Here is a 24,792-nt window from a genome sequence, read left to right on the forward strand (position 1 = left end):
TTCCGGCGCAGTGGCTCTCCCTCCACTTCCGGTTCCGGCGCCGCCGCCATGGCGGCAGGGACGCGGCTGCTGGCGGCTCCCGGCGCGGCCCGGCCCCGGCTGCCGGTCCAGCTCCTGCCCTGCCGGGTGGAGCGCGACGGGCCCGCGCCCGTGGCCGCCTTCCTGCGTGTCCAGCCCGGCCCCGGAGGCGGTGAGCGACCGAGGGGGATTCCGGGACCTCGGGTGTGGGGGTAGGGGGAGGCTGTGAGGGGCCGTGATGTGAGGAGGGGGTTCCTGGGGGGCTGGAAGGGGCCTGGGGGGCACCGGCGGGGCTGAGGAGGGAGCCCGTGGTGCTGGGGGGGGCGGCTGGGGGCTGTTGCGGGATGGGAGAGGGGGGAACCGGAGGAGCCCGTGTAGGGCTGACGGGGGGGTCTGTGAGGGTCTGGGGGGCCAGGATGGGAGAGCGCGGACCCGGAGGGGGCCTCTCGTGGGGCTGGGGGGGCAGGAGTTGGGGGTGTCTATGAGGCTGAGGGGGGTGTGTGGGGGAGGCTGCTGTGGGGCTCGGGTTGTGGGGTGGGGGATTGTGGGGCACTCTATGGGGCTGGGTGAGCGGGGCTGTTTGGGGGGGGGCGCCATATGGGGCCGCTATGGGGCAGGTTTGGGAGCACTGAGTTCCCCCTTCTGGTCCCCCCGGCGTCTCCCCCCCACCCCCAGAGCTGTGGGCCTCCTTCCGGGGGCGGCGCATGGGGGGCCGGGAGCTGCCGCTGCCCGACGGCTACCAGGGGTTGCTGCTGCGGGAGGAGGAGCAACCCCCCCCCGGTGACGAGGGAGACCCCCAGGTGAGGCTGCCCCACATGTGAAGGGCAGAGCCCCCCCCTCCCCCGTGGTGTAGAGCCCCCCGTGCTGCTCCCCACATCCCTTTTTATGGGGCAGCTTGTGCCCCCCCCTGCCCTACACTAATCTCAGACCTTTGTCCCCCAGGACCGGTGGGTGACGGTGACAGGGACCTTTGATGCCATCACAGACTGGGGCGCTGATGCTGTTCCCCCCCCCGGCGGGGGGCTGGCCCTGGCGCTGCAGTGGGGGCCCATCGCCCACGCGGTGAGTCCCGGGCACCAGGGGCTGCACTTGGGGGGCCAGGATGCCTGGGTCCTTGGGTTGGGGGTGTGGGGGGGGTCCGGGGTCTGCACCTGGGTGGCCTGGGTGCTGTGGCCCACACTTATGGGGCCCGGATGGCTGGGACCGTGGGTGGTTGGGGCCTGGGATGTCCCCGTGTGTGCACTTGGGGGGCCTGGATATCTGGGTCCACGCTTGGGGGGCTCAAACGGCTGGCTCTATGGTGGGAGGAGGGCAGGGGAGGTCCCTGGGCCCACACTTATGGGGCCCGAACGCCTGGGTCTGCCCCCCCTTCACCCTCTTCTCTCCCCCCAGATCCACGCCCCCGTCTCCGAGACTGAGGACAGTGGGGAGGAGGCGGAGCCCTGACAAGCCCCGCCCACGCGCGAAGCCCCTCCCAGGGGGCGGAGCATCTGTAAACCCCACCCCCCACCCCCCCCTCAATAAAGCAGCCAGAGCCGAGACCCAGGTGAAGATGTTTAATTACCGGGTGGGGGTGGGGTGGGGATGAAGGGGCGTGGCCTGAGTGGGTGTGGCCCCGGGGGGGCGTGGCCTCACCACTTGCCCCGTTTGCTCCAGTCCTTGGGGGTGAAGTGCAGGCACTTGGCGTCGATGCGCAGCACCCGCTTCAGCATCGCCCGCTCGTGGCCCTCCACGATGTCCTCCGACAGCGTCAGGATGTACTGGCCCTGCAGGGGGGCACCCAGGCGTCCGGGGAGGGGACCCCGACATCCACGAGGGGACCCAGGTGCCCAGGAAAGGGAACCCCGGGCTTCCACGAGGGGACCCAGGCGTGCGGGACAGGGACCCTGCCCTCCAGGAGGCCCCCCACCCTTGATGCCCCCGAGGGTTGCGGTGCTCCAAAGGGGAGTTGGGGTCTCCCCCAGCCTTTTGGGGGACCCACATCACCCCCTGTCCCCTTCTCCCAACCCAGGGGGACCCCGGTGTCTGGGAGAGGGACCCTGATGTCCAGGAGGGGGACCTAGGTGGCCCCCCACCATGATGCCCCCGAGGGTTGTGGTGCTCCAACGGGGAGTTGGGGTCTCCCCAAGGCTTTTGGGGCACCCGGGTGGTCCCCTACCCCCCTCCCACATCCCAGGGGGACCCCAGCATCTGGGAGGGGCACCCAGGTGTCAGGGAGAGGGACCCTGGTGTCCAGGAGGGGGACCCAGGCATCTGGGTGCGCCCCCACTGTGATGACTCTGAGGGTTGTGGTGCTCCGAAGGGGAGCTGGGGTCTCCCCAAGGCTTTTAGGGGGACACAGGCGTGCTGGTGGCCCCCCCTCCCCCAGCCCAGGGGTACCCTGGCATCCACAGGGGGACCCAGGCATCCGGCTGGCCCCCCCACCACGATGCACCCATGGGTTGTGACGCTCCAAATGGGAGTTGGGGTCTCCCTGAGGCTTTTTGGGGGACCCAGGCATGGTGGTGGCCCCCCTCCCCCACACGCGGAACCCAGGCGTGCCCTTGTTCCCCCTCCCCCATCCCAGGAGGACCCAGGCCTCCGGGTGTGCCCCCCTCCCCCCCCCCGCCATGATGCCCCCGAGGGTTGTGGCGCTCCGAAGTGGACTTGGGCTCTCCACAAGCGTTTTGGGGGGGACCCAGGCGTGGTGGTGGTGGTGGCTCCCCCTCGCCCAACCCGGGAGAGCTAGGTGTGCCCCTGCCCCCCATCCCTCCCCCTGACCCCGGGGGGACCCCGGCGGCTGGGGGGGGACCCCGGCGGCTGGGGGGGGACCCCGGCGGCGGGGGGGGGACCCCGGCGGCTGGGGGGGCACCGCGGCGGCGGGGCGCACCTTGTAGTAGTTGATGAGGTTGAGGTACTGGAGGGTGGAGATGACGTCCTCCTTCTTGATGCTGGTGATCTCGCTGATCTCACTGGGGATGATGGGGGGGGATTTGGGGGGGCTGTGGGGGGGGGGGAGGCACCCCAAGACCCTCCTCATTCCCCCCCCCCCCCCCCCCCCCTTCCGTTCCCATCCGGGTCCCCCCGAGGCCCCCCCCCAACCGCAAAGGAACCCCTAAAGGCTTTGGGAAGGGGGCGTGGCCTAGGAGATATGGGGCGGGGCTTAAGGGGGTGGGCGGGGCTTGGGGGTGGGCGGGGGCTTAAGGGTTCCAACCCTGTCCCTGGCTGGTGGGGGCGGGGCTTGTCCAGAGGGGGCGTGGCCTGAGAGAAGGTGGGTGGGTGTGTCCTGGGAAGTGGGCGTGGCTTCGGTCAGGAATAAACGAGGGGCGGAGCCTAAAGAAATGGGGCGGGGCTTAAAGGGGCTTGAATGGCCTGGGGCGGGGCTTAGAGCATGGGGGGGCGTGTCCTCGGGAGGGGGCGGGGCCAGGAGGAGCAGCCAGTTCCCCAGTGGCTGGGGGGGGTGTGGCCTTGGGGAAAAGGGAGGGGGCGGGGCTTTGGATAAAGGGGGCGGGGCTTCGAGGGGAGGGCGGGGCTCACTTGATGGTGATCTGGGGCCGCTCCCCGCCCTCGGCCTTCAGCCCCATGAGGATCTCCAGGATGGTCTGGGACCAGTAGCTGCGGTACGAGAGGAGCCCCAGGTCCGACAGCGGCTTCTCGGGGGTCCCCGTCTTCCCCTCCACCTTGGAGAGCTCGTAGCCTGCGTGGGGGGGGGCGGGGGGGTGGCATGTGTGGGGCTGGACGGGGGCCACCCCACCCCACCCTGCCCCGCCCCTCCCCGCCCACCCCACCGAGGGGGTTTGGGGTTGCCCCCTCACCCCCAGGAGGCTCTGCAGGGTCTCAGGGGGCAGTTTGGGGTCTCCCAATGGGGGGTTTTGCTCCCTCTCAAGAAGGATTTGGGGGTCCACTGTTAAATTTTGGGGTGTCCTGGGGGAGTTGGCCCCCTGAGAGGGATTTTGGGGTCGTGTCCCACCCCCCCACCCCCCCCCCCCCGCCCACAGCGGGGTTTGCCCCACAGAAGGGGTTTGAGGTGGCTCCCCGCCTCCAGAAGGGTCTGCAGGGGCCCTGGGGGGCATTTTGGGGTTTCCCAGAGCGTTTGGCCACCTGCCTGGGAGAGACTTGGGGGTCCCCTGGTTATTTTGGGGTGTCTCGAGAGGGTCTGGTTCCCTGACAGGGTTTTTGGGGTCTCCCTGGGGTTTCCCTCCCCTCCCCAAACGGGGTTTGGGGTTGCCCCCCACCCCCAGGAGGCTCTGCAGGGTCCCCAGGGGGCATTTTGGGGTCTCCTCGGGGGTTTTGACACCCCCTGGGAGGGTTTTGGGGGTTCCCCAGTGTATTTTGGGGTGTCCCAGGGGGTGTTGGCCTCCTGAGAGGCTTTCTGGGGTCCCCCCCCGGGGGTTTTGGGGTCCCTTGGTGCATTTTTGGGGTACCCCAAGGAGGTGTTGACCTCCTGGGAAGCTTTTCAGGGGATTTTGGGGTCCCTCGAAGTAATTTTGGGGCTTCTGAGTGGGCGCTGCCTCCTCCCCCAAGGGCTTTCAGGACATTTAAAGGCGATTTTGGGGTCCCCAGGGGGATTATTTCCACAGCCCACCCCCCCCCCAGCTTTATCAGAGGAGTTTCAAGCGTCTCAATGGATGTTTGGGGAGGGAACAGCTGCCTTGGCGAGGGCTTGGGGGTGTGTGTGTGTCACTGGGGGTTTTGGGGTGTCCCCAGGGATTTGGGGGTGTCCCTGGGGGGGGTGGAAATGCGGGGGGGTCGCTCACTGAACTCGATGAGCAGTTTGCCGTAGCCCCGACGCTGGTAGGGGGGGAGGGTGAGGATACAGGCCACGTTGTAATCCTCCGTCGACTCCTTCTCCTGCGATCGCCCCCCCCCCCCCCCCCCGGCAAAATCAGCTGGGACCCCAAAACCCCCCAGGGGCGCCCCCAATTTTCCCTCCCCGCCCAGGGACCCCCCCTCCAACCCCTTCCCAGGGACTCCCCGGTTTCCCCCCGAACTCCCCCACTACTGTTCCCCCCCAGGGACCCCCCAAAACTCCCTGGGACCTCCCCCCTGCCAAATCCCCAGGCACCCCCAAAAGCCCCCCCAAGACCTCACCCTTGTGGGGGTCTCCCAAAAACCTGCTGAGCCCCCTAAAATCCCGGGCACTTCCCACCTTCCCTTCCCCACCCCTCAAACCCCTCTGGGGACCCCCCCCAGATTCCTCCTGTCCTTCAGGGACCCCCAGAATTTTTCCCCACCCCCCGAAAGCCCCCCCCCAGGACCCTTCCCTACCCTTTTAACCCCTCCCTCCCTTACCCCAGGCCCTGCCCCCCCGACCTGTCCCCAGCCCCCCAAGCTCCCTACGACCCTTCCTCCCCCAGGGCTCCCCCACATCCCCCCCAAACCCCCTCAAAGCCCCCTTTTAACCCCCCCCCACGCCCCCCCAGGCCCTCCCCCCCCCCCGACCTTGGAGAAGTAGCCGACGATGTGGAAGCCCTTGCAGTCGTACTCCGTCATGACGTAGAAGAGAAAAGGGTCGGTGTCGTAATACAACGTCTTGTGGTCCAGGAAACACTTGGCCAAGAGGCAAAGGTTCTGGGAATAACTCTGGGAAGGGGGGGGGGCGGGGAGGGGGGGTGTCAGTATTTAGGGGAACCCCCCCAGGACTCCTCTGCCCCCTAGGACACCCCCTGCCCCCCAGTCCCACTTTACCTTGTTCTTGCGGCCGTCGATCTCGAAGAAGGAGATGGTGCCTTTGCGATAGATCTCGTTGCCCGGGGGGTGTCGCAGGTCGCATTTGGTCTGGGGGGGGGGGGGCGGAACGACAAAAAAAAAAAAGGGGGGGGGGGGGTGAATTGGATCCCTGGGAGGGGTAAATTGTGTGTGGGGGGTTGTCTGAGGGGGGGTTAAATCTGCCCTGGAGGGGGTCAGTGTTACCCCGGTGGGGGCAGATCAACCCCTGGGGGGGTCAGTGTTATCCTGGGGGTCCCTGAGCTTCCCTGGGGGGGCTCCCCAATGTGCCTTGGGGGGGGGGTGGTGTTACCCCAAGGGGTTTAGCAGCCCCCCCCCCCGCCAAGCCACCCCAGAGGGGGCACGTGCACCCCATGGAGCGTAGATCCACCCCAAAGGGGGGTCCCCAATCCCCCCCGGGGGGGTCCCCAATCCACCCTGAGGGGGCTCAGGTCTGCCCTGGGGGGTTCAGTGTTACCCCAAGGGGTTCAGTGCCCCCCCCCAAACCACCCCAAAGAGGAGAGATCCACCCCACAGAGGGCAGATCCACCCCAAGGAGGGTCCCAAGTCCCTTTGGGGGGGGTCCCCAATCGCCCCGGGGGGGTCCCCAATCCGCCTTGGGGGGTTCAGTGTTACCCCAAGGGGTTCAGTGCCCCCCCAGACCACCCCACGGAGGGCAGATCCACCCCAAGGAGGGTCCCAAATTGCCCCGGGGGGGTCCCCAGTCCGCCCTGGGGGGTTCAGTGTTACCCCAAGGGGTTCAGTGCCCCCCCAAACCACCCCACGGAGGGCAGATCCACCCCAAGGAGGGTCCCCAGTCCCTTTGGGGGGGTCCCCAGTCCCCCCGGGGGGGTCCTTAATGGCCGGGGGGGGGGTCCCAAGGGTGGCGGGGGGGTCCCTACCAGGTGTCGCTGGAGGCAGCGCAGGCTGTGGCCGTACTTGAGGCAGAACTCGCAGAGGTAGAGGACGGGCAGCGCCGTCAGCTCCTGGGGGTAGGGGGAGAAGTACCAGGGCTTGAGGCGGTGCCGCCCCAGCTCGATGCACTCGATGTTCTTCATGCGGGTGACGATGTCGTCGTGGCTGCGGTCCGACACCAGGCTGCCCGTCATCCGCGGCGCCGAGGGGGCTCCGTCCGAGGAGTCTTGGGAGTCCTGGGTCGGGGGAGGAGGGGGTGGAAATCGGGGTTACCCCCGGCCCTGAGACCTTCCTGCCCACCTGAGCCGCGCGTCTGCCTCAGTTTCCCCGCTTTAAGGTTGGTTTCGTTCCCTTCTCTTCCTCCGGGTCCCCTCTCCTGCCTCAGTTTCCCCATTTCCAGGCTCCTTTTCCCCATTCCTGCCCCAGTTTCCCCAGTTTAAGGTGAGTTTTTCTCCTTTCTCGGCCCCGTTTCCTCTCTCCTGCCCCAGTTTCCCCATTTCCAGAGTGTTTCTGCTCTCCCCTGCCCCAGTTACCCCAGTTTAAAGGTGGGTTTCCTGTTTTTTCTGGCCTCGTCTCCCCTCTCCTGCCCCAGTTTCCCCAGTTTAAGGCTGTTTCTCCCCTTTCCTGCCCCAGTTTCCCCAGTTTAAGGTTGGTTTCCTTCCTTTTCCTTTCTCTGGTTCCCCTCTCCTGCCTCAGTTTCCCCATTTCCAGGGTGTTTCTCCTCTCTCCCGCCCCAGTTTCCCCGGTTTAAGGTTGGTTTTCATCCTTTTTCTGGTGCCATTTCCCCTCTCCTGCCCCAGTTTCCCCAGTTTAAGGCTGTTTCTCGCCTTCCCTGCCCCAGTTTCCCCAGTTTAAGGCTGTTTCTCGCCTTCCCTGCCCCAGTTTCCCCAGTTTAAGGTTGGTTTCCTTCCCTTTCCTTTCTCTGGTTCCCCTCTCCTGCTCCAGTTTCCCCATTTCCAGGGTGTTTCTCCTCTCTCCTGCCCCAGTTTCCCCGGTTTAAGGTTGGTTTTCATCCTTTTTCTGGTGCCATTTCCCCTCTCCTGCCCCAGTTCCCCCAGTTTAAGGCTGTTTCTCCCCTTTCCCGCCCCAGTTTAAGGTGGGTGAAGTTTTTTTCCTGGCCCCGTTTCCCCTCTCCTGCCTCAGTTTCCCCGTTTCCAGGGTGTTTCTCCTCTCTCCGCCCCAGTTTAAGGTAAGTTTCCTCCTTTCTCTGGCCTCGTTTCTCCTTTCCTGCCCCGGTTTCCCCAGTTTAATGTTGGTTTCCCTCCTTCTTCTTCTCATTTCCTCTTTCCTGCCTCAGTTTCCCCATTCCCAGGCTGTTTCTCCTCTCTCCCGCCCCAGTTTCCCCAGTTTAAAGGTGGGTCTCCTCCTGTTTCTGCCCTTCTTTTCCCCTCTCCTGCCTCAGTTTCCCTATTTCCAGGCTCCTTTTCCCCCCCTCTCCTGCCTCAGTTTCCCCGTTTCCAGGCTGTTTCTCCCCCCGTCCCCCCCCCCTTTGCCCCCGGCCCATGGCAGCTGGGCAGCCCCATCCCCCCAGCGTCCCCCCCTGCCTCCATGTCCGCCCCCCCGTGTCCCCCCCACCTCGTCGGTGCCCAGACAGGCCGATTTCCTCTTGCGTCCCGGCTGGGCGGCCACTGCCCGGCGAGCGGAGCCGTTCTGCAACGAGGGGGGGTCAGCAACGTCCCTGGGGACCCCCCCCGAGGGGCTGGGGACCCCCCCAGTGGCCCTAAGACCCCCCCCCCGCCCCCGGGTTTGGGGACCCTCCCAAGGGATGGGAGCCCCTCCCCAGGAGTCAGGGGACCCCCCCCAGGGTTTGGAGACACCCCCAAAGTACTGGGGACAACCCCCCCCAGCAGTCACCCCCCCGCCAAGGGACAGGCAACCCCCCGAGGGAGTGCGTTCGGGGGCTACTGGGAGGGCTGGGGGGGGTTACTGGGAAGGGGGGGTTACTGGGAGGGGTTACTGGGAGGGCTGGGGGGGGCTACTGGGAGGGGAGGGTTACTGGGAGGGCTGGGGGGGGCTACTGGGAAGGGGGGGTTGCTGGGAGGGGTTACTGGGAGGACTGAGGGGGGTTATGGGGAAGGGGGGGCTACTGGGAGGGGAGGGTTACTGGGAGGGGTTACTGGGAGGGCTGGGGGGGGCTACTGGGAAGGGGGGGTTGCTGGGAGGGGTTACTGGGAGGACTGAGGGGGGTTATGGGGAAGGGGGGGTTACTGGGGGGGGTTACTGGGAGGGCTGGGGGGAGCTACTGGGAAGGGGGGGGTTACTGGGAGGACTGGGGGGGTCTACTGGGAAGGGGGGTCTACTGGGAGGGCTGGGAGGGTTACTGGGAGGGGTTACTGGGAGGGCTGGGGGGGGCTACTGGGAAGGGGGGGGTTACTGGGAAGGGGGCCGTTGCTGGGAGGGGTTACTGGGAGGACTGGGGGGGGTTATGGGGAAGGGGGGGGGGGGGTACTGGGAAGGGGGAGGGGGTGCTCCCAAGGGGCACTTGTGTTAATAAGCGGTTACTGAGCAATTAGTGTTTGGTTACTGGTGTTACTGGTTGGTTACTGGTGTTACTGGTTAGTTACTGGTGTTACTGGTTGGGTACTGGTTAGTTACTGCTGCTTCCAGTTAGTGAGTCGTTGGTTACTGGTTGTTTACTGGTGTTACTGGGTGTTTTATCGTTTTTCCCGAGAGGCTACTGGTTTTACGGGGCAGTACTGGGGAACGATTGGTGTGACTGGGATTGTCCCAGTTGCTACTGGTGCGAACGCGAGGTCGCCACGTGGCCGCGTACTGGTGTTACTGGGAAGCCCCGCGCTCACCTGGGGGAAGACGGAGGCCTGCGAGGTCTCGGTGGCGGCGGGGACGGGGGTGGCGGGTGACACCACCTCCACCTTCCGCTTCTGCAAAGACACCAGTCGGTCCCTCCCAGTCCCTCCCAGTAAGGCCCAGCCCTGCTGCTGGGGGGGCAACTGGGAGCAGGAAGAGGCTCTGTTGCCCCTCCCCAGTGCTCCCAGTATCACCCCAGCAGCCCCCCCCACCCCCGGTGCTCCCGGTAGCCCCTGGGTGTCCCCAGTATCACCCCAGTGCTCCCAGTATCATCCCAGTGCTCCCTGTATCACCCCAGCAGCACCCCCCGGTGCTCCCGGTAGCCCCTAGATGTCCCCAGTATCATCCCAGTGCTCCCAGTATCACCCCAGCAGCCCGCCCCCGCCCGGTGCTCCCGGTAGCCCCTAGATGTCCCCAGTATCATCCCAGTGCTCCCAGTATCACCCCAGCAGCCCGCCCCCCCCCCGGTGCTCCCGGTAGCCCCTGGGTGTCCCCAGTATCACCCCAGTGCTCCCAGTATCACCCCAGCAGCCCCCCCCCGGTGCTCCCAGTAGCCCCTGGGTGTCCCCAGTATCATCCCAGTGCTCCCAGTAGCCCCTAGAGGTCCCCAGTATCATCCCAGTGCTCCCAGTATCACCCCAGCAGCCCCCCCCGGTGCTCCTGGTAGCCCCTGGGTGTCCCCAGTATCACCCCAGTGCTCCCAGTATCACCCCAGCAGCCCCCCCAGTGCTCCCAGTATCGCCCCAGTAGTCCCTAGAGGTCCCAGCAGCCCACCCCCCACCCCCAGTGCTCCCAGTATGGCCCCAGCACAGCCACAGGGATGGGGACACCTGGCCGGGGAATGGGGGCAGCGGGGGCCGTGGGGACAGTGATGGGACACTGGGGTGCTGGGGAGGGACACGGTGGGGGGGACCATGGGGACAGAGACCTAAGGGGGATGGGGACAGCAGAGGGGACTGGGACGGGCACAATGATGGGGACCCTTTGGGGACGGGGACAGGGACAGGGACCCACTGGGGACAAAACCAGGCACCCACTGGGGACAGAGGTGGTGACAGGGACCTGCTGGGGACACGGACCCACTGGGGACAAAACCAGACACCCGCTGGGGACAGGGACGGTGACGGGGACCCGCTGGGGACAGGGACGGTGATGGGGACCCCTTGGAGACAGGGACCATTTGGGGACACGGATGGGGACCAGTTGGGGGACAGGGACCTGTTGGGGACAAAACCAGACACCCGCTGGGGACAGGGACGGTGACGGGGACCCGCTGGGGACAGGGACGGTGATGGGAACCCATTAGGGACGGGGACAGTGACCTGTTGGGGACAAGAACCCCTTGGGGACAAAACCAGGGGACCCGTTGGGGACAGGGACCCTTTGGGGACAGGGATGGGGACCCACGGGGGACAAAACCAGACACCACTGGGGACAGAGATGGCGATGGGGACCCATTGGGGACAGGGACAGTGACCCATTGGGGACAAGAACCCCTTGGGGACAAAACCAGGGACCTGTTGGGGACAAGTTCAGTGACAAGGACCCATTGGGGACAGGGACCCGTTGGGGACAGGGACGGGAACCTGCTGGGGACAGGGACCTGTTGGGGACAAAACCAGGCACCCACTAGGGACAGGGACAGTGATGGGGACCCGTTGGGGACAGGGACAGGGACGGTGATGGGGACCGTTTGGGGACAGGGACCGTTTGGGGACAGGGAGGGGGACCCACGGGGGACAAAACCAGACACCACTAGGGACAGAGATGGCGATGGGGACCCACTGGGGACAGGGACAGTGACCCACTGGGGACAGGGGCGGGGACCCACTGGGGACAAGAACCCCTTGGGGACAAAACCAGGGACCTGTTGGGGACAAGTTCAGTGACAAGGACCCACTGGGGACAAAAACAGGCACCCACTGGGGACAGGGACCCGTTGGGGACAGGGACGGGGACCTGTTGGGGACAAAACCAGGCACCCGCTGGGGACAGGGACGGTGACGGGGACCCGTTGGGGGACAGCGATGGTGACAAAGCCCCTCCAGAACCAGGGGCTGCCATGAAGGTGTGTGGGGGGGGATGGGACCGGGGGAGGGGGGGGCCACCACGGGACCTGTCAGGGGCCGCCCTGGGGACAGTTGGGGACCCTGGGGGTTACCGTGGGGCGCTGGCCGCCGGGCGGGGGGGCCGGGGGGGGCTCGGCCTCGCTCTCCTTGGGCAGGTGAAAGCGAAGGGTGATCTGAACCGGCACCGGCACCGTCCCTGTCCCCGGCCCCGGTGGCCCCGGTGGCCCCGGCAAGCTCTTCCCGCTGGCGGGGGCCGCCGGCAGCGCCAGGTCCAGGCTCTTCCTCTGCGCCGGGAGGAAGAGGAGGCGTTTAGGGGGACGTGGGGGGGACGCGGGGACGAAGCCACCGCGTGGCTTTGGGGACAAACCCAAGGGCGGTGGCCCCCCCCGAGCCGGGAATCCCCTCCCCACCCCCGCCCCTGCCGCTTTGTCCCCGGTGGATCCCCGGTGTCCCTTCCCCGGGTGGCAGGGATGTCCCCAAGGTCCCCTAAGGGGGGGTTGGGGATGTCCCCGAGGTCCCATAAGGGTCCCCAAGGTCCCACAGCGGGGTGGGGGATGTCCCCAAGGGTGTGGGGTGGCCCCCGGGGGTGGTGGTGGTGGTGGGGGGGGGGGTGTCTGGGGATGTCCCTTGGGTCTGGGTGTCACCACCACCCCCTCCCAGGGGTGTCCCCAGGGTTGGAGGTGACATGGGGGTGGCCCTTGACTCTGGGTGTCCCCAACAGCTCCTGGTGTCCCCACGGGACCCGGGAATGTCCCCCCCGCCACGGGGGGAGGCTGGGCGTCCCCACTCCCCCCCCGAGGGAGTCTGGGGACGTCCCTCGGCTCCGAGTCTGTCCCCAATGGCTCCGGGTGTCCCCTCCTGGCTCCAGGGCTGTCCCCTGGCCATCACGTCCCCACGGGGCCGTCCCCTGTCCCTGGTGTGTGTCCCCAGGGCTGGCTCCTGTCCCCACGCTGTCCCTCATCCCTGATGCGTCGTGTGTCCCCCCCCCCCCGAGCTGTCCCGTCCCTGGTGTCCCTCTGGGATTGTCCCCCGTCCCTGGCGTACCCTCCCCAAGGCTGTCCCTTGTCCTTACGCTGTCCCCTGTCCCTGGGGTGTCTCCCTAGGGCTGTCCCCACTGTCCCCACACGGCTGTCCCCTGTCCTCACGCTGTCCCTCGTCCCGAGTATTTGCCTCCCTGGGGCTGTTCCCGGTCACTGCTGTGTGTCCCCAGGACTGTCCCCGTGCTGTCCCTGGTGTCCCCCCAAGGCTGTCCCCTGCCGCCACGCTTCCCTGTCCTACTGCGTGTCCCCAAGGCTGTCCCCTGACCCCGCTGTCCCCCCTGTGCTGTCCCCTACCCCTTGCAGTCCCCTGTGCTTAGTGTCCCCCTGTGACAGTGCACAGTCCCCACGCTGTCCCTTATCCCTCGTACGTGTCCCCAGTGCTGTCCCTGGTGTCCCCCCCACGGCTGTCCCCATAGCTCCCCACGGCTGTCCCCATGCTGCTTCTGGTGTCCCCCCACATCTGTCCCCTGTCCCTGGTGTCCCCCACAGCCCCCCCCCCCAGCTGTCCCCTGTCCCCACGCTGTCCCTGGTGTCCCCTCAAGTCCGTCCCCTGTCCCTGGTGTCCCCCAGGGCCACTTTCTGTCCCCACCTCCCCTCCATCTCTCGCCCCAAACTACAACACCCCTCCCCAGATCGCCCCCCCTCTCCCCGGGACCTGTCCCTCCGCCATGTCCCCAAGCCGCCCCCGATGTCCCCAAGCCGCCCCCGATGTCCCCAAGCCGTCCCCTCACCGGGTCACGCTCAGGGGAGCCGGGCCGGGAGCCGGGCAGCCCGTTCTTGGTGGGCGTCTTGGCCTCCTTCCGCGGCACCTGCACCCGCTTCAGGTCCAGCCGGTCGTGGGTCACCCATTCGTCCAGCCGCTTGTTGACTGGGGACACCGGGGAGGGGGCACAGGGTGACGATGGCACCCCCATGTCCCCCCATAGCTCCTTCCTGGGTCCGCCCCCCCTCCCCCCCCCCCGGTAGCCCTTCTGCGTCCCCTCGTAGCCCCTCTGTGTCCTACTGCAGCCCCTCCCCGTCCCCACCCTGCTCTGGGGACACTGGGAGGGACACATGGGGGTGACAGGAGGTTGCTGGCACCTCTAGGACCCCCCCCCCCCCCATGTCCCCTTCGTGTCCCCCCATAGCCCCTCCGTGTCCCTGCCCCACTCTTGGGGACACCAAGGGACACACATATGGGGTGACAGGGGGGGAACGGTCACCGCGAGAACCCCCCCATGTCCCCTTTGTGTCCCCACCCCACTCCTGGGGACACCAAGGAACATTGAGGGGGTCACACGGGGTGACGGGATGGGAACTGTCACCCCCAGAACCCCCCCCCCGTCCCCTCCATGTCCCCCCACAGCCCCTGGATGTCCCTTCCGCGTCCCCTTGTAGCCCCTCCACGTCCCCACCCCACTCCTGGGGACACTGGGGGGGACAGCGGGTGACAGAGGGGAGGCACTGGCGTCCCCAAGCCCCCTCTTTGTCATCCATCCCCCCCCCCCCCAGCCCCTCCATGTCCCCCTGCAGCCTCTCTGTGACCCTGCCCTGCTCTTGGGGACACTGGGGGGGGGGGGGTGTCAGTGGCACCCCCCAGTCCCCCATAACCCTGCCACGTCCCCTCCGTGTCCGCCCTGAAGCCCCTCCACGACCTTGTCCCACATGGGGGGGGGACGCTCAGGGTGACGGCAGGGGGGGTGCTGGCAGCCCCCAGCCTCCCCATAACACCTCTATAGCCCCCCCCCGCATGTCCCCTCTGTGTCCCCCCCCATAGCCCCCTGCCCCTGAGGACACTAAGTGGGGGGGCACAGGGTGACAAAAGGGGTGCTGCCACCCTCAGGGCCACACCCCCCCCCCCCCATAGTCCCTCCGTGTCCCCACCCCACCCTTGGGAACACTGAGGGGGGGGACACACAGAGGGTGACGGGGGGGGGGTGTGTGCTGACACCCCATGCCGCCCCCCCGTAGCCCCTCTGTGTCACCCTGCAGCTGCTCTGTGTCCCCCCCCCGCCCTTGGGGACACAAGGGGGGGGGTGCCCCCTCTGTCCCCGTGTCCTCCCCCCGTGTGTCCCCCCCCCGTGTCCCGTCCCCCCCCGTGTCCCCGTGCCCCCCCACTCACAGTCGATGTAGTGGACGTAAAACAGCTTTCTCCCGCTGATGTCCTTCACGCTCAGGATCTCGGCCAGCGCTGGGGCCGGGGAGGGGGTGTCACCACCCCCCTTTTGGGGACAGTCCCCCCCCTCCCCCCCCCGGGGACACCCAAAACCCCCTTGGGAACCCCCCCCGACACCCCCCCTCCCCAGCCTGGGCTGTGCCCCAAACCCCCCTCTTGCCCCCCAGAATGTCCCCCACCCCCAAACGTCCCCAAACAGCCCTGGGGACCCGGCGGTTCCCCCCCCCCACAAAACCCCCTGATCCCCCCTGCCACAGGCCCCGCCCCTCCCCTGCAGACCACGCCCCCTCTCCAAAGCCCCGCCCATCTCCAAAGCCCCGCCCCTCCTCACCGATCCCCCCCCTCCCCTCCTTCCCTCTCCAGGCCCCGCCCCTCCCTCTGCACCCGGGCCCCGCCCCTTCTCCCAGGCCCCGCCCCTTCTCCCAGCCCAGCCACTCAGGCCCTGCCATCGTCTCACAAGCCCCGCCTCCTCCCTTCGCGCCACCCCGCCCCTCCGCGCAAGCCACGCCCCCTTCCCCCGCCCCTCCGTCCAGCCCCCGCCCCCTCCAAGCCCCGCCCCCCGCTCACGCCACTCATCCTCGTTGTCCTGGTTACGGCGCAGGACGGGCAGGCGGCAGCCCTCGGACACCTCCCCCTGCCGGGTTGGTGGGGGGGGGAAGGGGGGCAGCGTCAGCCCAGGAGGGTCCGGGGAGACCCGAGGGATCCCCCCGACCCGGGGAGGGTCCCCGTTTGCCCCCTCCCCGCCCCCCAACTCACCACCTCCGCCATTCTCCCGGCCTCCGCTTCCGGGCCGCCGGACCCACTTCCGGCATTTGGCCCACGCCCCTTCCTGCTCCTCCGGGGGAAGCGAGGGGAGGCCACGCCCCCTTTCTCCCCGCCCCCCCCCCCCCCCCCCCGGCGCGTGCAAAAGAAGGGGGCGGGGCCTTCCCGGCAGCCCCGGTGACGTGGGGCGGCGGCGCTTCCGCAAGCGGCGGCGCGATCGTGTCGCCTCCCCCGCCGCCCCCCCCCCCCCCGCCCCCCCCGGTGGCCCCGGGATCCCCCCCCCCACCCCCGGTGTGTGTGTGTGCACGCCCCCCCCCCCCCCGCCATGGAGGACGGTGAGTGCCACCCCCCCGCCCTGCTTTTGGGGGGGTTTCCCCGCTTTTTCCTCCCCCCCCCCCCCCCCCGTCAGAGGCGGCGGAGGCCGTCAGTAGGTTCCAGGGTTAACGCGGGAGCGAGGCCGCTTTAAGGAGGGTGGGGGCACGTTAAAAGTGGCGGGGGGGGGGGGGGGGGTGGGGGGGGGCGCTCCTAATAGCGGGGGAAGGGCTTTGGGGGGGGCCCCCGCCCCTTAACGTCACCCCCCGCCCCTCTTTTTGTCACCCCCAGTGACCCCCCCGGATTTTCTGCCCTTCCTCCTGCAGCAGGACTGGGGTGCGCAGGGTGAGTGCGGGGGGGGGGAGGTGGTGTGGGGGGGTGTCTCAGCCGGGGCCTGGGTCCCCTGCGAGTGGGGGGGTGTTGGGGGGTGTCTCACCCGCGCGCCTGGGTCCCGGCAGAGCCGGGGGGGGCCGCCCCCTTCGTGGAGATCCTGGAGCAGCCGAAGCCGCGGGGGATGAGGTTCCGCTACAAGTGCGAGGGGCGCTCGGCCGGCAGCATCCCCGGGGAGCACAGCACCGACACCACCAAGACGCACCCCACCATCCGCGTGAGTCCCCCAGTATAAACCAGTACGAACCCGCGCCAAACCCCCTGCCGCGCACCCTTCGCCCCCTCCTAGAGACCCCCCCCCCGGCGCCCCCATCCCCAGGATGCTCATCACACCCCCCCCCCCAAACTCCCCCTCCTCCCCCCCCCCCATCCACTTAACCCTCCCAGTATAAACCAGTATAAACCAGTACGTTTTTCCTTACCCCAGGTGAACAACTACCAGGGCCCGGGCGGGTGCGGGTGTCGCTGGTGACGAAGGAGCCCCCCCACCGCCCCCACCCCCACGAGCTGGTGGGCAAGGACTGCCGGGACGGCTACTACGAGGCCGAGCTGCCCCCCGAGCGCAACATCCACAGGTGCCGTCCCCCCCCCCCGGCCCCGCACGCGCGGGGACCCCCCAAATATATGGGGTGTGTCGTGTGTCCCCCCCCAAGACTCCTGGGTCCCCCCATTTACGGGTTTCCCCCCTCCCCCCAGACCCCTGGGTCCCCTCCATATATGTGGTGTCCCCCCCCCGATGACTGGGTCCCCCCAATATATGGGTTGTCCCCCCCCCCCCAGGGCACCTGGGTGTCCCCCCCCAGACCCCTGGGTCCCCCAATATAGGGGGTCTCCCCCCCCCCCAGGATACCTGGGTCCCCCCCCCCAGACCCCTGGGTCCCCCAATATAGGGGGTCTCCCCCCCCCAGGACACCTGGGTGTCCCCCCAGACCCCTGGGTCCCCCCATTTATGGGTGTCCCCCCCCCAGGACGCCTGGGTGCCCCCCAGACCCGGACGCCTGGGGGACCCAGGCGTCCGGGGCTGGGGGGCACCCAGGCGTCCTGGGGGGGGGACACCACGACACCCCTCCAGATCTGTGGGGCCTGACCCTCTCCGTTTTGGGGTCAGTTTCCAGAATTTAGGGATTCAGTGCGTGAAAAACGGGAGCTGGAAGCGGCCCTGGCCGAACGGATCCGCACCAATAACAACCCCTTCAACGGTACTGGGAGTTACTGGGAGCACTGGGAGGAGGCCGGCGGGTTGGGGGGGGGGTGGTTGCTGGGGGGGGGGCATTGGGAGTTACTGGGAGGGTTTTGGGGGGTACTGGGAGTTACTGGGAGCGCTGGAGGGGGGCACTGGGAGGGGGAGGAGGGGTTTCTGGGGGGCATTGGGAGTTACTGGGGGGGTTACTGGGAGGGACCGGGGGTTACTGGAGGGGGTTGGGAGGGTTACTGGGAGCACTGGGGGGTCCCTGAGGGTGCAGGGAGGGTTACTGGTTGTTACTGGGAGCACTGGGGGGTTCCTGGGAGTACTGGGGCTGTTACTGGTTGTTACTGGGAGCACTGGGGGGTTCCTGGGGGTGCTGGTGGTGTTACTGGTGGTTACTGGGAGCACTGGGGGGCTCCTGGGGGTGCCGGGGGGGGGTTACTGGTTGTTTCTGGGAGCACTGGGGGGTTCCTGGGGGTGCTGGTGGTGTTACTGGTGGTTACTGGGAGCACTGGGGGGCTCCTGGGGGTGCCGGGGAGGGGTTACTGGTTGTTACTGGGAGCACTGGGGGGTTCCGGGGGGTGCTGGTGGTGTTACTGGTGGTTACTGGGAGCACTGGGGGCGCTCCTGGGGGTGCCGGTGGTTCCTTGGGTGCCAGGGGGGTTGCTGGGGTTGCCGGGGGCTGTTACTGGTGGTTACTGGGAGCAGCGGGGGGGTGGTTCCCGGGGGGTGCCGGGGCGGTTACTGGCGGTGACTGGCGGTTACTGGTGGTGACTGGTGGCGGGTGTCCCGGCAGTGCCGGCGGAGCAGCGCGGGGGCGAGTACGACCTGAGCGCGGTGCGACTCTGCTTCCAGGTGTGGGTGCGGGGACCCGGGGGGCTGCGCCCCCTCCCCCCCCGTCCTCTCCCAGCCCGTCTACGACAACCGTGAGTGGCCCCCCCACACCCCCACCCCCCCCCAGGCACCTAGAGCCCCCCCAGACCCCCCCATAACTCCCCCTATAGCGTCCCAGGTCCCCTATAGATCCCCCATAACCCCCCCCATAGCCTCCCAGTCCCCCTACAGCCCCCCCAGACGCCCCTATAGACCCCCCGTAACCCCCCCCATAACCCCCTATAGACCCCCATAATCCCCCCCATAACCCCCCCATAGCCTCCCAGGCCCCCTATAGACCCCACAGACCCCCCATAGCCTCCCAGGCCCCCTATAGCCCCCCCAGACCCCCCCATAACCCCCCCCATAGCCTCCCAGGTCCCCTATAGACCCCCCATAACCCCCGCCATAACCCCCCCATAGCTTCCCAGTCCCCCTATAGCCCCCCCAGACCCCCCCATATCCTCACAGGCCCCCTATAGCCCCCCCCAGACCCCCCCCATAGCCTCCCAGGCACCCTATAGACCCCCCATAACCCCCCCCCATAACCTCCCAGGCCCCCTATAGACCCCCCATAACCCCCCCATAACCCCCCCCATAACCCCCTATAGCCCCCCCAGACCCCCTATAACCCCCCCATAGCCTCCCAGTCCCCCTATAGCCCCCCCAGACCCCCCCATAGCCTCCCAGGCCCCCTATAGACCCCCCATAACCCCCCCATAGCCTCCCAGGCCCCCTATAGCCCTCCCGCACTGCCTCTAGACCCCCCCCATAACACCACCATAACTCTCCCGGCCCCCTATAGCCCCCCCAGACCCCCCCAAAACCCCCTATAGCCCCCAGGCCCCCTATAGCCCCCCCAGACCCCCCCAAAACCCCCTATAGCCTCCCAGTGCTCCTATAGCCCCCCCAGACCCCCCCCATAACCCCCTATAGTCTCCCAGGCCCCCTATAGCCTCTCAGTCCCCCTATAGCACCCCCCCAGACACCCAGAGCCCCCATAGACCCCCCACAACCCCCCCCATAACCTCCCAACTCCCCCTATAGCCCCCCCTAAACCCCCCCAACCCCACCCAATCCCCCATAGCCTCCCAGCCCCCCTATAGGCCCCCCCACCCCCCCTTTAGCCCCCCCCCAGACACCCAGAGCCCCCCCAGCCCCCCTCAGAGCCTCTCCCATAGCCTCCCAGACCCCCTATAGGCCCCGCCAGACCCCCCAGAACCTTCCCCACAGCCACTCAGACCCCCCTATAGCCCCCCCGGACCCCCCCCATGGCCCCCAATGCCCCCCCCCCCCCCAGCCCCCCTGTAGCTCCCCCCAGGCCCCCCCTTGTGCTACTCCACGTGGCTATGGGTCACCCCATGTCACCCCGTGTCACCCTGTACGACCCCGCGTCACCCTGCGTGACCCCGTGTCCCCCCCCGTGTCCCCCCCCCCCGTGTCCCCCCCCGTGTCCCCAGGGGCCCCCAGCACGGCCGAGCTGCGGATCTGCCGGGTGAACCGGAACTCGGGGAGCTGCCGGGGGGGGGACGAGATCTTCCTGCTCTGTGACAAGGTCCAGAAAGGTCAGGGCACCACGGGGGACACCCCCCGGACACCTGGGTCCCCCCCTCAAAACACCAGCTGTCCCCCCCCCCCCCCAACCTGCTGGATGCCCCTTGGATGCCCGAGTCCCTCCTGAATTGCTGGGAACCCCCCAAACATCGGGGTGCCCCCCCAAATCCGTGGGTCCCCCCCCCAAACTCCTCCTTGGTCCCCCCCCAAACTCCTGGGTCCCCCCAAAAACTTCTGGCTCCCCCCAAACGCTTGGGTCCCCCCCCAAACTCCTGGGTCCCCCCCTAATGCTTGGGTCCCCCCTCAAACTCATGGGTGTCCCCCCCCCCCCCAAACATTGGGGTCTCCCTCGACCTCCTCAGTCCCCCCAAACACCTGGGTCCCCCCCCAAACACCTGGGTCCCCCCAAATCCCTGGGTCCCCTCAATGCCTGGGTCCCCCCCCCCCCCGAACTCCTGGGTCCCCCCCTGCAGACTCTTGGGTCCCCCAAATCCCTGGGTCCCCCCAATACCTGGGTCCCCCCAAATCCCTGGGTTCCCCCCCCAAACTCCTGCCCCCCCCCTCAGACTCTTGGGTCCCCCAAATCTCCAGGTCCCCCCAAATCCCTGGGTCCCCCCAATGCCTGGGTCCCCCCCCCCAAACACCTGGGTCCCCCCAAATCCCTGGGTCCCCCCCCGAACTCCTGCGCCCCCCCCCCAGACTCTTGGGTCCCCCAAACCTCCGGGTCCCCTGGACTCCTGGGTGTCCCCCCGGACGCCTGGGTCCCCCCCAGGGGGTACCGTCCCCCCCGACACTGACACCCCCCCCCCCCCGCAGAGGACATCGAGGTGCGTTTCTCGGCGGAGGGCTGGGAGGCCAAGGGCTCCTTCGCGCAGGCCGACGTCCACCGCCAGGTCGCCATCGTCTTCCGCACCCCGCCCTACCGCGAGCCGGGCCTGCGCCAGCCCGTCACCGTCCGCATGCAGCTCCAGCGGCCCTCCGACCGCGAGCGCAGCGAGCCCATGGACTTCCGCTACCTGCCCCACCAGGGTACCGCCACGGCGGGGGGGGGACACACGCGCACGGCCGCCACCCGCTGGGGGCACCTGGGGCACCTTGGGGCACCTTGGGGCGCTCCTGGGTCCCCCTGGGGGGCTCCTGGGTCCCCTTTTGGCACCCTGGGGTCCCCTCTGGCATCTCCTTGGGGGGCTCCTGGGTCCCTTCTGGCACCCTGGGGGCGCTCCTGGGTCCCCTTGGGGGGCTCCTGGGTCCCCTTAGAGCACCCTGGGGTCCCTTCTGGCACCCTGGGGACACTCCTGGGTCCCCTTGGGGGGCTCCTGGGTCCCCTTAGAGCACCCTGGGGTCCCTTCTGGCACCCTGGGGACACTCCTGGGTCCCCTTGGGGGTTCCTGGGTCCCCTTTTGGCACCCTGGGTCCCCTCTAGCACCCTGGGGTCCCTTCTGGCACCCTGGGGGCGCTCCTGGGTCCCCTTGGGGCACTCCTGGGTCCCCTTGGGGGGCTCCTGGGTCCCCTTAGAGCACCCTGGGGGTCCCTTCTGGCACCTCCTTGGGGGGCTCCTGGGTCCCCTTAGAGCACCCTGGGGGTCCCTTCTGGCACCTCCTTGGGGGGCTCCTGGGTCCCCCTGGGGGGCTCCTGGGTCCCCTTAGGGCATCCCTGGGTCCCTTCTGGCACCCTGGGGGCGCTCCTGGGTCCCCTTGGGGGGCTCCTGGGTCCCCTTAGAGCACCCTGGGGTCCCTTCTGGCACCCTTGGGGTGCTCCTGGGTCCCCTTGGGGTGCTGCTGGGTCCCCTTGGGGGGCTCCTGGGTCCCCTCTGGCACCCTGGGGTCCCTTCTGGCACCCCGGGGGTACTCCTGGGTCCCCTCGAGGTGCACCGGGGTCCCCTTAGGGCATCCCCGGGTCCCCTTTTGTCACCCTGGGGTCCCTTTAGGACACGCTTGGGTCCCCTCGGGATACGTCTGGGTCCCCGTCTGGGGCCCTGGTCCCTTTAGGGCACCTTTGGGGCTACTCCCGGGTCCCCTCTTGGCACCCCTGGGGACACGCCTGGCTCCCCCGGGGGTCACTGGTGTGGCTGAGGGGTCACTGGGGGCGAGTGGGAAATGGCTGGGAGGGGAATGGGGGTGACTGGGAGGGGAATGGGGGTGACTGGGGCTTCGCTGGGTGTCGCTGGGGAGGGGTTGAGGTGGCCGGAGGCAACTGGGAAGTTCCTGGGATGTTCCTGGGCTGTTCCTGGGCTGTTGCTGGAGGGGGGCGACCGGGTGTTACTGGGGGGTAACTGGGGGTTGCTGGTGCAGGGGACCTGCAGTGCATCGAGGAGAAGCGCAAACGCACCCGCGAGACCTTCCGCTCCTTCGTCCAGCGCAGCCCCCTGCCCGGTGCGGCACGGGGGGGTGGGGGGGGCCCTGGGGGGGGGGGGTTGAAGGTCTCTGGGGGTGGTCCCTGAGGGGGTCCCGGGGTGGGGGGGGTGGGGGTGTCCTGGAGGGGTATTTGGGGTCCCTGGGGGATATTTGGGGGGTATTGGGGTCTGGGGAAGGGTATTGGGGTCCGGGGGGGGGGGGGGTGTGTCCCTTGGGGGGGTATTTGGGGTCCCCAGCGGGTTGTTGGGGTCCCCGGGGGGTTCTCTGGGGGGAAATTTGGGTTCCCGGGGCTTATTTGGGGTCCTTGCGGGTTTTCAGGGTCCCTGGGCAGGGGGGGTGTGTGTGCGCTGGGGGGGTTATTGGTGTCCCGGGGGGGTATTGGGGTTCTTGGGGGGGTATTGGGGGTCCCTGGGGGGTTCTGGGGGGTATTTTGGGTCCCTGGGGGGGTACTGGGGTCCCTGGGGGGGGTTCTGGGGGGTATTTTGTGTCCCCGGGGGGGGGTCCCTGGGGGGTTATTTGGGGTCCCGGGGGGGGATTAGGAGTGCTGACATTTTTCTCCCCCCTCCAGGCCCGGTGCCCCCCGAGCCCCGGCCCCCCCGGCGCATCGCGGTGCCCTCGCGGCCCTCCCCGGCCCCCCAGCCCCCCCCCAGCATGGGTGAGCCCGGGGGGGCACGTCGGGGGCGGCAAGGGGAGGTAAATGGGGGGGTGCAAATAGGGGGGTGGGGGGCGGTAAATGAGGGACAGAAAGGGGGTGGGGGGCAAAATGGAGGGGGGGGGCAGTGGAGGGGTGGGGGTGCAAAAGGGGGTCTGAGGGGGGGTGGGGAGCAAAAGGGGGGGCTGTTGGGGTTGGGGGGCAAAAGGGGAGTGGGGGCAAAGGCGGGGGGGCAAGCGAGGAGGTTGGGGGGCAAAAGGGGGGGTCGAGCAACTCCCTCACCCCTGTGCCCCCCCCCCACCCCCAGCTCTCCCCCCAGCCCCCTCCTTCTCTTTCGGGGGGCCGGGGGGGCAGTTGGGGGGCCCCCCCCCCGAAGCGGAGCCCCTGGCCGAGGCCCTGCTGCATCTGCAGTTTGAAGAAGGAGCCCCCCCCGCGGGAGGGGGGGGCAACGGGGGGGGGGGAGTCCCCCCTTTGGATTTCGGGGCACTTCTGGGGGACCCCCCTTTCTCCCCCCTCGATACCATCAACGCCGCCGACGTCCAGCGCTTGTTGGGCCCCCCCGAGCCCCCCCCGGCTTTTGGGGATCCCCCCCCGGATTTTGGAGGGGGCGCTCCTGATTTTGGGGGGGCCCCCCAGGATTTCGGGGCCCCCCCCATGCTGATGTCGTACCCCGAAGCCATCGCCCGGCTGGTGCAGAGTCAGCCCCTGGGGGGGGGGCCCGAAATCGGGGGGGGGGGCCCAGTTAGGGGGGGGTGTTCCCCAGTTGGGGGGGGGTCCTGAGGTGGGGGGGGGGCCCGATTTGGGGGTGGGGGCCCCCCCCGAGGACTCGCTGCCTTCCCTGGGAGACCTGGACGACTTCAGTGCCTTCCTCGGCCAGTTCCCCTCCTCCTAACTGGGAGGGACTGGGCGGTTACTGGGGGGCTTCTAGGACGGGCTGGGGGGCTACTGGGAGTTACTGGGAGGCTTTTAGGAGGAACTGGCGGGTTTGGGGGGGCTACCGGGAGGCTTGTAGAGTTACTGGGGGGCTTCTAGGGGGACGCCGAGGGGCTACTGGGAGTTACTGGGGGGCTTTTAGGAGGAACTAGGGGGGTTGGGGGGCTACTGGGAGGCTTCTGGGCAGGGCCGGGGGCCACTGGGAGGGTTCTAGGGGCCACTGGGAAAGCTGGGTGGTTACTGGGGGGCTACTGGGAGTTACTGGGAGGCTTCTACGCAGGGTTGGGGGGCTACTGGGAGGCTTCTGGGCAGGGCCGGGGGCCACTGGGAGGGTTCTAGGGGCCACTGGGAAAGCTGGGTGGTTACTGGGGGGCTACTGGGAGTTACTGGGAGGCTTCTACGCAGGGCTGGGGGCCACTGGGAGGGTTCTGGGGGCCACTGGGAGGGTTCTAGGGGCCACTGGGAAAGCTGGGTGGTTACCGGGGGGGCTACTGGGAATTACTGGGAGGCTTTTAGGAGGCACCAGGAGTTTGGGGGGCTACTGGGAGGCTTCCAGGCAGGGCTGGGGGGGGCAGTGGGAGAGCTGGGTGGCTACTGGGAGGCTTCTAGGGATGATGGGGAGCAACTGGAGGGGATACTGGGAGTGAGGGGGAGGCTTCTAGGGGATCGCTGGGGCTTACTGGGAGGCTTGGAGGTGGAATGGAGCAATCCCGAGGAGCTACTGGGATGCAACTGGGAGGCCACTAAGTTGCTACTGGGGGCGGGGGGCGGGTCGCTGGAAGCTGACAGGGGGGGACTGGGGGTTACTGGGAGCTACTGGGAAGCCCTGAGGGACTGCTGGGAGCGTCCCGAGGGAGCGACGGTTAGACGGGGTGGCAACTGGGAGTCACTGGGGGCCGTGGGGCTGCAACTGGGAGGTCACTGGGAGTCCCCGGGGGTCCCCCCCCCTCCCCATCAGCTGCCCCTTTGTCCCGCCCCCCCAGGGCGCTGCAGCCAATGGGAGCACGGCGCTCCCCCCCCCCCCCCCGCCAGCATTAACCCCGCCCTCCCCGAATCAAAGTGCCTTTTTTAGGGGGGGGGAGAGGG

At 68.4% G+C, this 24,792-nt stretch overlaps 3 protein-coding genes across 6 annotated transcripts; 2 read left to right on the forward strand and 1 right to left on the reverse strand.

Moving 5' to 3' along the window:
• RNASEH2C (ribonuclease H2 subunit C) lies at positions 1-1,552 on the forward strand. The gene is made up of 4 exons (XM_063319181.1): positions 1-190; positions 694-818; positions 961-1,080; positions 1,411-1,552. Exons 1-4 carry the CDS (start codon positions 49-51, stop codon positions 1,462-1,464), a joined length of 441 nt encoding a protein of 146 aa, XP_063175251.1. The 5' UTR covers positions 1-48; the 3' UTR covers positions 1,465-1,552.
• An 8-nt stretch (positions 1,553-1,560) lies between these two features.
• Positions 1,561-15,525, reverse strand: KAT5 (lysine acetyltransferase 5). 4 transcript variants are annotated; one of them, XM_063319182.1, is made up of 14 exons: positions 15,447-15,525; positions 15,263-15,324; positions 14,637-14,705; positions 13,267-13,403; positions 11,588-11,779; positions 9,420-9,500; positions 8,194-8,268; positions 6,606-6,854; positions 5,686-5,775; positions 5,440-5,580; positions 4,755-4,848; positions 3,535-3,694; positions 2,888-2,969; positions 1,561-1,784 (listed from the first exon to the last, which is right to left on the reverse strand). In XM_063319182.1, the coding sequence occupies exons 1-14, from the start codon at positions 15,500-15,502 to the stop codon at positions 1,650-1,652; spliced, it is 1,623 nt and encodes a 540-aa protein (XP_063175252.1). In that variant the 5' UTR covers positions 15,503-15,525; the 3' UTR covers positions 1,561-1,649. The 4 variants fall into 4 exon arrangements, with proteins under 4 accessions (XP_063175252.1, XP_063175253.1, XP_063175254.1 ...); XM_063319183.1 differs by having other exon boundaries at positions 15,258-15,324; XM_063319184.1 differs by lacking the exon at positions 11,588-11,779.
• A 208-nt stretch (positions 15,526-15,733) lies between these two features.
• On the forward strand, positions 15,734-23,989 carry RELA (RELA proto-oncogene, NF-kB subunit). Its single transcript, XM_063319188.1, is given in 15 exon segments — positions 15,734-15,787; positions 16,056-16,109; positions 16,223-16,371; positions 16,582-16,591; positions 16,594-16,729; positions 17,263-17,288; positions 17,291-17,353; positions 18,137-18,231; positions 18,233-18,266; positions 19,674-19,778; positions 20,584-20,796; positions 22,059-22,139; positions 22,690-22,776; positions 23,081-23,514; positions 23,555-23,989. Coding segments are annotated over 15 exon segments (1,608 nt in total). The 5' UTR covers positions 15,734-15,777; the 3' UTR covers positions 23,666-23,989.
• Positions 23,990-24,792: the final 803 nt, after the last annotated feature.

This window comes from Chroicocephalus ridibundus, chromosome 31 (genome assembly GCF_963924245.1).
Source record: "Chroicocephalus ridibundus chromosome 31, bChrRid1.1, whole genome shotgun sequence".
NCBI classification, from domain to species: Eukaryota; Metazoa; Chordata; class Aves; order Charadriiformes; family Laridae; genus Chroicocephalus; species Chroicocephalus ridibundus.